At 40.0% G+C, this 14886-nt stretch overlaps 1 protein-coding gene across 1 annotated transcript in view; it reads right to left on the reverse strand.

Moving 5' to 3' along the window:
* The window catches only part of pde3b (phosphodiesterase 3B), a 60912-nt gene extending 49490 nt beyond the window's left edge, over positions 1-11422 (reverse strand). Inside the window, exon 1 of the mRNA XM_083558442.1 lies at positions 10279-11422. Coding sequence (XP_083414568.1) covers positions 10279-11169 — 891 coding nt within the window. The 5' untranslated portion in view covers positions 11170-11422. The remainder of the gene's footprint in view (positions 1-10278) is intronic.
* Positions 11423-14886: the final 3464 nt, after the last annotated feature.

Consider the following 14886-nt stretch of genomic DNA (forward strand, 5'->3'; position numbering starts at 1 on the left):
ACGTCCCTACATAATATTACATCTGTCCCAATAGTTCATTACACTAAAACCATTGCTACACCTTCAACAGGCCGCCAGTAATTGTGAATGATATAGGGTGTTGCGTTACCATGGCGAACCCTAACACAACTGCCACAACGGCCCTAATAATCAGTACAACACTCCTGTGATACACTTCCACACAGAAAGAAACAGTATGACCCCCACCCCCCCCCCTTTATTATTTTTATAAAACACTTCAGTCTCATTACATGCTCAACACACACGCATTTCTTTTTCTTTTTAACTTTAAATGAGTTCTCCATTCAAAATCTTTTTATAAAAAAAACCCCGAAACAAAATAAGGTATTGTTCTGCAGCAGGATTGTCTTTACTCTCTGCAGATCACAAGCGCCCAAGTGATTTTTATTCCGATCACAGACTGAATCGTCACCGAATCGCCAGGAAGCGACTTTTTCTGCAGTCACACTGGAGTATGTCACCACACAGTGACGTCAATGTTATATCATTCCACATGCCCGTGCAGCCAGAGAACGTGACAGCTCAGACACACACACAGTATTTTAGGACACACATTCCTCTTCAAACTGCTACACGGCGTGCAATTATAAAGGAAAAATAGCAACGTGCCGAGCGTCGAGAGCACGGATGAAAACGCGCTAAAACCCAGAACGAAAAAAGACAACAACTAAAATCTTCTGTTTTGGTCATGTGATTCTTCGATCTGTTTTTGATGTTGCAGCAAGTGTAGTGTTGTTGTTTTTTTCTCTCCTCATTTGTTTATACAAATCTGTCGTCGAACAGAGAAACAGGAAATAAAAAAAATATAATAAATGTCTAGTTTGGATGGAAAATGCAAAGCTGAAACAATGGGGCACAATATGAACAAATTAATATGTAGTGGCATTCATGTTAGTAATACAAAAAAATAAAAAGACCCGCATTTCGTTAGTCAGCACTAAAACACAACGCTAAAAGTAAAAATAAGAATGACCAAATTTTTTTTATTGACAAGCTAAAACTTCTACCAAAATTTGAACTTCCAGATAATTTCATTCCACAAGCAATCCTGATTCCTGAATATAAAGACTGGACTCAGACATTGACACACACACACACACACACACACACACACACACACACACCTTTATTGAAACTTTATGCACAAATAAATGTTGCAAACTTGCCAATGTTATCTGCTCTATACGACACGGTCACTGTGCTTATTGTCTTCTTGTGTTGTGTTTGTTCGCACTAAATGTTGTTTGTAGACGAGCGCTTTATGTAGTGTTCTAATTAGTTTTGTGTTTTGCATCATCTTGTGTTCATTTATGTCGTTTCATCGGACTGAAAGGACAACAAAAGCCACTTGGCTCGTTACCTTACTGCATATTTAATCAAATTTAAATATTCAGTTCCAATATTTTTATCTATTTTATACACAATTATAAAAAAAAAAGATTATGTACACAAACGTACATAGAAACTTCTACACACAAACATACACATGACCCACACGCACACGGCAGAGATTCAGTTCCGCAAAACGTTTTTCTGAAGATCGTACGAACAACTGACTTTTGTCAGATCTGTGCATTAACTGATTTGGCAGGAGACAGAATTCCGTTGTCTTGAATATAAGTGATAACGAATAACGAACGTTTGTTTTTTTTTTTTTTAGATAAAAGTAATAGAAAGTAGTAGCAACAAGCCTGAATGGGTACTAATTTACAAAAATATATTATATGGACAAAAGTCTGTGGCCACCTGACCATTTGATCATCCCATTCCACAATTAGTCCCATTTTGCTATTATAATACCCACCACTCTTATGGAAAGATTTTCCACCAGATTTGGAGTGTACTTCTGGAAATTTTCAAAAGTGAGATTGTGGAGATTCCAGGTACTGATGTAGGTGAGGAGACCTGGGGTGCAGTCAGCGTTTCCATTCATCCCAAAGGTGTTCAATAGGGTTGAGGTCAGAGCTCTATAGCAGGCCATTTAAGATCATTAATAACAACCCATGTCTTCATGAAGCTGTGCGCAGGGACTTTGTTTGAAGTATCCGAACCTGTTCAAGCATGACAGAGTTTTAAAATAAATGTTTCCTAAACAACTTTTCTATGTTTAGGATTGTACATTATAAATCCTGCTAATCCCGCGGTGTTTACGGCATCACGCATGTGCGTTAAATCAAAATCAAATGAAACATTTTTAAGTTGTAGGCAAAGCATCGGTGTGAGAGATGAAACTGTAAAGCGGATGACGTGAGCGCCTCCAACACCACGCCCTAATCAACACAAGGGCTGCGGCTAGCGATTATTTAGTGATTATCTATTCTTATCTACATTATTCTTGAAACTGGCATTTGTAAAAACTAAACCTAAATTCAGTGCATTTAATTGCCATATTACGTCAAAATGCAAATACAAATATAAATAAATCAAATTAAAAATAAGTCAATTTCTAATTACTTTAAAAAGGTAAAACACTGCATGTTGTTTTCTTTGTGTTTGCGTGGAAAGTGGCGTACGCACGTTTTCAGCCCCATTAATAAATGAGACCCCAGTGCGGGTTTAGCAGGTGGTGCGTCAGTAATAATGGTCTGTGAGGAAACGGTTTGTAGTTAAATAGAGTAAACGAAGCATGCAAATAATATTTTTCTCTATTTTTTTGTGTTCGAGTTACTCGAGGAATTGTTTCAGCCCTGATCAACACAACACTTCATTCAGAATAATGAGAAGTGAAGACGCGATTGTTGTTCATTCAAATCTGCAGTCACTCACTCAAATCTAAACTCCATCATACCAACACTGCTCACCAAATAAACACACAATCGGCCTGAGAAGCAGTTCTTACACACAAACAATGTTCACATTAACCTACAAATACCTTAACAATAGAACATGAACCTATACACACACACAAACAACTCTACATATCAACTCACATACACACAAATGGACACATGAACCTACACAAATGTACACCAAGTGCCCACAGAGACACATCATAATTTATACATGAACCTACACATACAGCAAAGATTCAGTTCAGCAAAGTTTTCCTCAATATCACACTAGTAATTGAGTTTTATCAGATCTGTGTGTGTCAACTGATTGGGTAGGAGACAGAAAACCTGTGTCTTGAATACAGTTATATGTATTGTACAGTTTACACACACACACAAACACACACACACACACACACTGTTCATTATCTTCCTAATCTATACAAAAGGAAGAATTAGATACACTACAATGCAGCCCAGATTAACTAGGAAAAATATTTTAATGGAAACATCTGTACATACACTCTATCCGGGTTCTCCACTACTGACCTCGCTCCGAAACATTGATTAAAATTAGCGCCCATGTGCGGCGCTTGGTGTAAGTCGTGCTCCCTTCTAAGACGCGATTCAGAAGCAGGTGGTGTGTGTGGAGCTGGCAGTGATGGAAACTAAATTTTGGAGAGATGACGGCTAAAACAATTGGGGCTCGGCAGAAGGAGCGGCCGTGACAATTCAATGTTTAATAACTAAATCCAGAAACTAAACAATAACTAATCAGAATTTACAATTTAACAAAAATTGCTGTTTTGATGACATTAATGACTATGATGATCATGAAAATATTGGAAAAATACAGGACATTTTTTTTATCTTATTCTAAATCCTGATATAATTGTATTTTTATACAGTCAAACATATTGAGGTTATATCAAAATGCATGAACTTCATTGTCTTCTGAAATGTGTATTGGTAATAAGTCTGATGTTATTAGTGTATTAACTTGTGTGTATTAGCAGGTGATTACTGTATTCATTATTATTGATGCTTTATTATATAATTTATTAGTTTCAAGCAAGCAGGACAGTGTTTTGTACAGATCCTAATAACCGATAATCTTTCTCTTGACCTACACATGCTACTCATGAGATCCAAGTGATCCTGACCTCTTCTACCTAACAGACCAACCTGATTCATTCTGATGCCCTAAATCTAGATGAAGATCTCTAGATACTGCAGAGTTTGTGGACACCAGAAGACCAGGAAATCCCATTCTAAATTTAGTCCCTATTCACTGTTATAACAAGCTCTTATGGGATGATGTTCCATTAGATTTTGGTGTGTGTTTGAGGAGTTTTGTCACACACACAAACACAAACTTAATTCACCATAACGCAAAATCAGTGAGGGCTTCATTTATTGGCTCACAGAAAAATATATATTCTAATGTATTTAATCCAAATGTCCCAAAAAGGAAAACTGCAACTAAAAGAACATTCCGGTTTGTATCCTGGAACCAAATTCACCTTAAAACCACGGCGCAATGATACTATAAAATCATAATTTAACCTTTACATCTACTTTCAAACATTTTTTCTAACATGTTCTCACACTGAAAAAAATTGCAGAAAAAAAGAGGAATAAAAATGAATGAGATCTATATTTATCAAAATAAAAAAACCAACATTTTAATGCAAATACTTGAACAAATTAGTAATCATTTGTTCCAAATCAGCCAAAAACTTTTTTTTTTTTTTTTTAACTTATTACATTTTTATAATTAAGATATTAATAGTCAGTGCAGCTGTTTAAACCATTAAATTCAAATTCTGCTTATTTCTCAAGTTTAAGAATCATAATTTACTGCTTTTTTCTATGAAAAGCATGAAAATTTAATATATTTTTAAACCAGTCACATTGTGTGGTCATTTCTTTTAATTACAAATGAATATTTAAAAAAATAATAATAAATCTTTCTTAATTTATGCCTCGGCATTTCATTGATTTGCCCGTCTCTAATACTATATCATCTTTTAACGATCCGTTACAACACTAGAATAAAAAAAGAAGAAAAGCTTTAAAATCTTGATGTGTCCTCACACAACTCTGACCTGAAGTCAAAAAAGTGTCAAAAGTAAATAATACAAAGTTCCTCTTGGAGTGATGGAGGAGCTCGTCTCATCCAGCACGTCCGCTCTCAGAGCAGGTTTCACAAACCAACCGAAATAGCCCCTGGCTGAATTCCAGATGTGCACAACAGCCTGGTTTCTCTCACACACACTCGCACTCATCACATCTCCGGCCATGAAACGTTGTGAACCCCGAAACAGTGAGGCTTCAGCTGAACTTCCTTCTTAAATGTTCTGCAGGTTTAAATTCAGTGTGAGGAATTCATAGTGAGATCAAAGAACATGAGTGTCAACACTTAAGACAATAAACTACTAAACACCACTGTGGAATTTAAACGATTTGCAATTGAAAAAATTTATAAAAAATTACTATAGTAATACCTTTAAAATAAAAAGATCTATTTAAAATGCCCAGTATTCTGAATGCCTCACTGTACAGTTGTCAGGTTTGACACTACACAGTAACACTAAAATGATTCACCATCAAAAATCCCTCACATCCCGAGTTCAGTGTTCACTCTCCAGACTATTAGAGACGTTTAAACACAGATTAAGATCTGCTAAACCCAGACTGTAGACTGCATGTTAACTCAACAACAGGTACAATTTACAACTAATCAAACACACACACACACACACAGCACTCAACTCCCCAAACCAAGGTCACGACACAGCAGCCATTTTCGAGTTCTTTTCACAACCATTAAGAAAACTGAAAAATTTAATTCCAGCTTGAGAAGGAATAAAATGCACCCCACACTATTTTGTAGTTACTACAATGAACACGAGCCGGAGAAAGAAGATATCTGTTACATTCCCAGCATTTATTTCCTAAATTTCACTCATTGTGATTTCAAAATTGTGTGTAAGACAATTCCTATTCATACTGTATGAGATTCTGTAACAGTGTGCCTGATAGCCTGCATCTCCTTCACATTATACAACAAAGATCATCTAACAACAGACCTGGAAAATAATACAAAGATATGTTCATAATTATAAATAAAAAAAAGTTTACAAATGATAAAATAATGCTAAAGTCTTTTAAGTCAAAGTTTTAGAACAGGAATATGAAACTGCTGCATGCAGGAAAAACTCTGGAATAGATGGATGGAATGGTCTCCTGAAGTTCTATAGGCATGTCCCAAACACACTTTCATATACTTATAAATTATCATCTACATTTGCGGCATTGGCAGACGCCTTCATCCAGAACGACTTCAAACCATACCACATCCACAGCGAGGCACATTTTACTCCAAACCGAGTCGCATTAACAGTAAACCAAGTCAAATTAAACACCAACCCCAGTCACATTGACTGTAAGCCTAGTCAAAATTAAACACCAACCCAAATCACATTAACAGCAAGTTACGTTTTACTCCGAACCGAGTCGCAATAACCGTAAACCTAATCAAAATTAAACCCCAAACAGAGTGGCATTTAACACAAAACAGTCGCATTAACAGTAAACCTAGTCAATTAAACACCAGAGTCACATTAAACGCCAAACAGAGTCGCATTAACAGTAAACCTAATCAAATTAAACCCCAAACAGAGTCGCATTTAACACCAAACAGTCGCATTAACAGTAAACCTAGTCAATTAAACACCAAACAGAGTCGCATTAACAGTAAACCTAGTCAAATTAAACACCAAACAGTCGCATTATACACCAGAGTCGCATTAAACACCAAACAGAGTCGCATTAAACACCAAACAGAGTCGCATTAACAGTAAACCTAGTCAAATTAAACACCAAACAGAGTCGCATTATACACCAGAGTCAAATTAAACACCAAACAGAGTCGCATTAAACACCAGAGTCGCATTAACAGTAAACCCAGTCAATTAAACACCAAACAGAGTTGCATTAAACACCAAACAGTCACATTAACAGTAAACCTTGTCAAATTAAACACCAAACAGAGTCGCATTAAACACCAAACAGTCACATTAACAGTAAACCTTGTCAAATTAAACACCAAACAGAGTCGCATTAAACACCAAACAAAGTCGCATTAACAGTAAACCAAGTCAAATTAAACACCAGTCATATTAACAGTAAACCTAGTCAATTAAACACCAAACAGAGTCGCATTAACAGTAAACCAAATCAAATTAAACACCAGTCATATTAACAGTAAACCTAGTCAATTAAACACCAAACAGAGTCGCATTAAACACCAGAGTCGCATTAACCACCAAATCGAGTCACATTTTACTCCAAACCAACTCGCATTAACATTGAACTGAGTCACATTAACACCCAACCTAGTAGCACTAAGCCCGAATGGAGCCGCATTTACAGCAAACAGAGTCTCAAAATGATAATGGTGGCGTTAACAAAATTAGCAGTAAAATCTAAATATGCATTGTGTTAAATCTACAGATTTACCTCCACTTAACTGTTTAAAAAGGAAAAAGTTCGAAAACCTTAATTCCATAAACTATTCTATTACATAGATATACTGTGTGCTGCTTTTTCTCCGTGTTTAAACACACACAGACACAGTGCATTATGGAAATGCAGTTTATTACAGTAATTGATGTGTTCTCGTGTTTGGGACGTTAAAAAGGCCGTCGCTGTAGTAGGAAGACGAGTTCTCAGAAACATGAGGAATAAAATCTGCCCGTCAGAGTGATAAAGCACAGGAGCCCTTCATCATCCTGTCTGCACTTCCTGCTGGATTTAAAGTTCCAATCTTTGTTTTGGTTTTTTACTTTATTTAAAGTTCCGGCCGACTGAAACATTTCACACATGGTGAAGCGAAAGGCAGCGTAATGCTACTATCACTTACACACACACACCACAAGTTCAGTTTATTTTCTTCCAACAGTCTCTGACATCAGTGCATAACCAATAATACTGTAAAAAATAATGATAATAAACACACCTAAATATTGAGGCTTTGCACCGTTGTTTAAAATTAGGTGTTCTGTCACACACACAGTGTGAGGTGAGATGAACAGGACCGCTCCAGTCTGAGAACGTCTAAGCAAGACAGTCTCTTAATGCTCTACAGAGTGAGAAATGATTTGGCTCTGAATCGACCCCCTGCAGAAGGAACGTTTTCATCGAATCATCTGATCAGCTCTGGACTCCGGCGATTTGTGCGATTTCCACCAACGCGCTTTAAAGTTTTCTTTGACTTTCGAGTTTGATGACAATGTTTTCCGCGAGCTGTGGTTCAGAATCAAAACATCAACAGAAGATTCAAGAAATTCTGAATCGTTATGAAACTCGGCGGGAAAAAAATGTACACGGATCATTGATTTTTTTCAGCAGCCGATTAATTGCAAACAAAAACGATTTAGCTCATCAGGTACAGTGTGAATCAAATCGTATTTTTTTGTGTTACATTTTCAGTTTGATCAATAGCCAAAAATTCTGCGCTTTTTTGCACTGGTTTTCAACTGAACTTCTGTTTTGTTTTGGTTTTGTGCACCTTTGAAGTCACCTTTAAATATTTTAATAAAGATTTCGCCTTTAACACACTCCCCCCCCCCACACACACACACACACACACACACACACACACACACACACACACCCCATTTAGAGTAAAGCAAAGGGTCATGTAAATATCACGCAACTGACACAAATAAACAGCTTGATGTGTTTTATGTCTCACGCCTGACAAAAAACTACTGAAATAACTAAACTACACACACACACACACACACACACACTTTTCCTTTTTACAATTTTAGGATAAATAAATTCACAATTTGTAATAATTAAATCATTTTAATGAAAAGGTAATAGACTATAAGCTCTCCATGTGATCTGGAACTCAAAATAAGATAAATAAAACTTTTTTTTTTATTTTTACAAACAGGAAATGACCTCGCTCGTTTATTGCGCTGTAGAAATTCTTTACGTTCTTGTTTGAAATCTCAGATCCAGCATTTTGTTCCTTTTTTTCCCACAGCAATCATTTTTTTCGGTGCATTATCTCGCACTCGTGAGTATTAAAATTTTATTATTATCTTCGAATTGCAGATTAAATCTGCATCAATTCCCCCAAACCCTCAACTCCCCTGATTTCTGGGCAACAATTGGAGAAACTTCTTAGATTTACAATTTATTTAAAAAAAAAAAAAAAAAAAAAAAAAAAAAAAAAAAGATTTAAAAGAAAGAAGTGAGAGATTTGCACTTAAGTTCCCGTCACCTGAGAGAAAGTGAAAAAGTTCAGACAGTTGTTCGAAAAAGAACGTTTTAGAAGGTTTTAGGTCTCGGGACAAAATATATATCATCTGGTCCTTATCAGGTCTTAGGATGAGGTAAATACAACCTCAGATAAACAACACGTGACATATTACAGCATAGCATTATTTATTTTTACAAAAATAAAGCCAAAATGCATCTTATGATTCAATAGTTTATAAAACCTCTAGCAGCAATAACTTAAATGTAACTTGTTCTGTATGAGACGCTTCGGTTTGTGGGCATTTGTTTACACACAGCTCTCTTAACGTCCCGCCACAGCATCTCAGTCACGTTGATGTCTGGACTCTGATTGTTCTTTTTAACCCATTCTTTTGTATTGGCTGGTGTGTTTGGGATCATTGTCCTGTAGCATGACCTGAATTCGTGCAAGCTTTAGCTTTCAGACAGACAGCCTCTCATTTGCCTCCAGAATACTTTGGAATAGAGGGAGTTAATGGCCAACTCAATGACTGCAAATTGCCCAGGTCCTGTGGCTGCAAAACAAGCCCAAATAATCATCCAGTGGAATGTTTTCCACTTTGTGAATAAATGTTCCTCACTGTAGCTTTAAATTCTTTGGAAATGGCCTTATAACCCTTCCCAGAGTGATGAGCAGAAAGAATTGCAGCAAGGTTACTTTCCTCATTGGCACTGTGTTAACACACCCCTAAATACTCCAGACCAGCAAACCGATGAAACGTGGGATTTTACAGAGATGGTCACACTTAATCACGAACCATTAATCAAGAGCATTTGATTAGCAGCATCTAATCAAACCGTTCAATCGTTCAGAACAGTAAATGTGGGCTTCACACGATTTTTCCATTTCAGCTTGATTTTTGTAAAAACAATAATAATAATAATGGCATGCTTTGTTGTTCATCTGAGGTTGTATTTACTTTCGATCATTTTTATCATAACCTATACGTAGATCCATAGTATTCAAAAAGGGTGCACTCACTTTTTTCACACAAGTGTATACAAATACAGTTATAAAAGGAAAGTGTAGAATGATGCAGAATGATGCTCAGGAAGGTTTTAAGCTTTACTTATGTCTGAGATCTTTACGCGTGGAGTGGTTAGAGGATGAGAAGCTGTTGATGATAATAAATAATAATTAATAATAATGGTGCGTGTGTGTTGGTACCTGCTCTCTGGAGATACACGGTAATGACGGTCTGCGCGGCATTTTCCAGCTGCCATAGTAGCTACTGGAAGTTTCTCCAAAAGACACACAGCTGGATCTCCGCCTCGGCCTTACCACCGGCACGCGCTCCTCGGATGTCCGGTTGGCCGTTTCCCGCGGCGGATATGAGCGGTCGAACCGGAGGCCGAGCACTGAGCCAGTGACGGCGGCGGCGCACGCGATCAGCGGCCTGAGCCACGACGCCACGCACCCGAGGCCGGTGTGCGCGAGCAGCCACACGCAGCTGGCGAAGAGCAGCACGAGCACGCTGTGCCGGAGTTTGAGGGTCGGTAAAAGCGTGAGCAGGCCCACGCAACCCAGCACGAAGAGCAGGCGGCCCGCGGTGTGCACGTGATGCGCGGCAGCGGCGGAGTCTTCGTGCTCCCCGGATCCCCACTGCAGGAAGCGCAGCGCCGCGAAGTCCCCCAGGTAGCACGAGACCGGCAGGGCCACGAGCCAGCCGCGACTGCTCTCGCGTTTGCGCCGGCGCAGGTAGAAGGTAAGGAAGAAGTGCGCGCATCCGATACTGAACAGCGGGCTCAGGGAGCTCGCGGCGTCCGCCAGCAGCGCGCGCAGCTCGCCGCCGCTCTGGAAGCGGCGCGTGAGGAAGAAGGACGCCGCGAGCGCCGCGAAAGCTCCCGCGTAGGCGGCGGAGGCGCGCGCGGGCCCGGCCGAGCCGGAGCCGGAGTCCGCGTCGCTGCACGCGCGGCACGCGCTGTAGAAAAGCCCCCGCGGCGGGTCCTGCTTTAGCGCCGTGACGCAGCTCTTCACGTAGCCGTTCCTGAAGCTCTCCGCGCCGCCGTCGTGCCTGACTTTACCGTGCGGAACCTCGCCTTCCTCCCGCACAGCCATGTTTTTCCCTCCTCCCGGCCAAAAAAAAAAAAAAAAACAGCACGCGCTTTCCCGTTCCCGTCTCAAACTTTCATCCTGCCGACGAACGAAGGTTTGGCTACATGGCGGCGGACGCGCTCCGGAACCGACTCAAACGCGCTCCTGCATTTTTTTTTCTCTCTTCTCTCTCGACTGCAAAGGAAGAAAGACGCTGAAGTGGTGTTGTTGTTTTAGCGATGGTGAGCTCTGTAGCGCCGCCCGGAGGCGATAATTCACACCGACCCGAGTCATGATTCATGGCTTTGTCTGAAACTACTCTCTGCTGGACATGTAGTGCACTGAGTGGGGTACAGGAGACATCTCATTCTCACAAGAGTGCACTTCCCCACACACACACACACACACACACACACACGAGATATTTAGTTTCACTCCTTCTTGCGCGAGCTTTTCTTTGTGTTAATCTGAATGCACAATGTTCTCATTGACAACAATCATCATCATAATAATAATAATAATTATTAATTATTATAATAATAATAAAGGTTCATGCAGAATTTGGGGGCCAGAACACAGACTCTGTGAGCCACAATATTTTTGACTGTAGGAGGAAAGGTTCAGATAAAATAAATAGCAGCAGGGTGTCAAGATATGAGTCAAATCTGGTAAAGATCTGACCATATTTAAAGCAAATAATGGCAGACAGATTGTTATCACGTTATTAGATTTGCTATCCAGTAGGTGGCGCTGGCAAGAAATGTGTTGAGTATCCTAATAGCATGGTCCTGATGATGGCGCAAAGTAGTTTCCGTGGTACGGCCTCAATTCCTGCTTGGTAACCTCGCTGTCAGCTTTGTTGCCTCAGTACAAGCAAATATTTTAGACTTATTTTGATAACTTTTTGGGAGCTTGCTCTGAGGTTGATTATGTGGGCCGTATTTGGTGGGAAAAAAAATGTGTAGGAGTGTCAAAAAACTAAAACAAAATTAAGATAGCGGAAAATTGTATTTTTGTTGAAACTGGTGTCATTGGCTCCTCTGTCCTTCTCGACTGTTTTTTTAAACAGGGTTTATTAGATATGACCTTAAACATGCTTTCAATTCAGGACTATATTTGGCCCAGTGATGTGGCTAAAGTCCAGAGAAAGAGAGTTTCTGATAGAGTGATGAACGTGAAGCTGGAAGTTAAAGGGGTGATGATAAATGTCATCAGTGCTTATGCTTCACAAGTGGGTTGTGGGATGGAGGAGAAGGAAAAATTCTGGAGTGAGTTAGATGAAGTGGTAGAAGGTGTACCTAGGAATGAAAAATTGGTGATTGGGGCAGACTTTAATGGTCATGTAGGTGAAGGGAACAGAGGTGATGAGGAGGTGATGGGTAGGTATGGCCTTAAGGAGAGGAATGTGGAAGGGCAAATGGTGGCGGTTTTTGCTAAAAGGATGGAATCGCAGTGGTAAATACTTATTTTTGGAAGAAGGGGGTAAAGACGTATAAAAGTGGAGAAAGGTGCACACAGGTGGACTATGTTCTATGTAGGAGATGCAGCCTGAAGGAGATTGGAGACTGTAAGGTGTTGGATGTGCTGCAAGTTAGAGCAATAAGAGAAGGAGATGGAAATGTGTTGACTAGTGAGGAGAGTGTCTTGAGAAGATGGAGGGAGTATTTGGAGCAGCTGATGAATGAGGAAAATAAGAGAGAGAGAGAGAAGGTTGGATAGTGTGGAGAAGGTGTAGCAGGAAGTGGATAGGATTAGTAAGGAGGAAGTGAGAGCAGTGATTAAGAGGATGAAGAGTGGAAAGTCAGGTGGATTAGATGACATACCAGTAGAAGTGTGGAGATGTTTAGGAGTGATGGCAGTGGAGTTTTTAACCAGATTGTTCACCAAAATTTTGGATGGTGAGAGGATGCCTGAGGAATGGAGAAGGAGTGTGCTGGTACCGATCTTTAAGAATAAGGGAGATGTGCAAACATGCAGTAACTACAGGAGAATACAGTTGATCAGTCACACCATGAAGTTTTGGGAAAGAGTAGTGGAAGCCAGGCCGAGAGAAGAGGTGACCATCTGTGAGCAACAGTAGGGTTTCATGCTGAGGAAAAGCACTACAGACACATTATTTGCTTTGAGAATGTTGATTGAGAAGTATAGAGAAGGTCAGAAGGAGTTGCATTGTGTATTTGTGGATTTAGAGAAAGTGTACGACAGAGTGCCAAGAGAGAAGTTGTGGTATTGTATGAGGAAGTCAGGTGTGTCAGAGAACTATCTGAGGGTGGTGCAGGACATGTATGAGGACAGTGTGACAGCAGTAAAGTGTGCAGTAGAAACGACAGACTGGTTCAAGGTGGAGGTTGGAATGCATCAAGGATCAGCTCTGAGCCCTTTCCTGTTTGCAGGGGTGATGGACAGGTTGACAGACGAGCTCAGACAGGAGTCTCCATGGACTATGTTTGCTGATGATATTGTGATTTGTGGTGAGAGTAGGGAGCAGGTTGAGAAGAGCCTGGAGAGGTGGAGATGTTGTATGGTTTAGAGACAGTGGCATTGACTAAAAGACAGAAGGTGGAGCTGGAGGTACCAGATGTTGAGATTTTCATTGGGAGTGGCGATGGTGGACAGGATTAGAAACAAGTTTATTAGCGGGACAGTGCATGTAGGACGTTTTGGAGACAAGGTGAGGGAGGCGAGATTGAGATGGTTTGGACAAGTGCAGAGGAGGGACATGGGTTATATCAGTAGGAGAATGCTGCGGATGGAGCCAGCAGGAAGGAGAAAAAGAGGAAGGCAAAGAAGGAGGGTTATGGATGTGGTGAGGGAAGACATGCAGGTAGTTGGGGTGAAAGAGGCAGATGTAGAGGACAGGGGGGTATGGAGATGGATGATCGGCTGTGGCGACCCCTAATGGGAGCAGCTGAAAGAAGAAGAAGAAGAAGATATAGTCACAAGGCAGCGTTTATGAGAGTAGAGAAGCAGGAAATTCAGAAATTATTTGTTTAATAAATTTGTTCCTATAAATGTGTTCCTAACTTAGTTGAGATGTGTGTTCCTTGAGATGATATAAGGAAGAGAAAGTGAGAGGAACCAACCTCAGAAAAGAAGTCATTCTCATCTGGGTGACACCAAATATTGCTGTTATAAATCATTCCCTTCCATAAATGTGTACTAAAGAGTCAAAGTGTGACTGTGTAACCAGGACATTCATCAGTTTTTTTGTGATGTACTGTAAGGACTGTTTCTGAATTCCAAACACTTATTCTCTCTACCCGTCCCGAGGCATCCTGGGGTTACGCCAGCTCCAGTCACGTCCCACCTCATGAAGATTATAGACCTTTAAAGTAGATGCCGACACCGCAAACATCTCGAATTATCTAGGGACGTACCAGCGCCAAATTTAATTGCACTTTATGTAGTGTTTGGACATTGGACGTATTTGAGTGTTTAAAAGGCTCTGGCAGGAGAAGCTGGTGTTGGATCTGTGATGATCTCAAATGTTAAGCTATTTTATGAGTTGCTCAGAATCTCCTGGTTCCATAACGTCAACTGACTGTGTAAGACTGTAGTGAGGTAATTACTCATAATCACACAGTCCGGTACTCATGTTAGTTCTCACTCTCTGGTGTTTTGTAGTGATTTAAGATTTTTAATCCCACTTTAATATCACATAAATGAGGATGGGTTCTCCTTTTGAGTCTGGTTTCTCTCAAAGTTCCTTCCTCAATCATCCAGGGGAGTTTTTTCTTGCCA

Source organism: Silurus aristotelis (genome assembly GCF_946808225.1).
Source record: "Silurus aristotelis genome assembly, chromosome: 13".
In the NCBI taxonomy this organism is placed as follows: Eukaryota; Metazoa; Chordata; class Actinopteri; order Siluriformes; family Siluridae; genus Silurus; species Silurus aristotelis.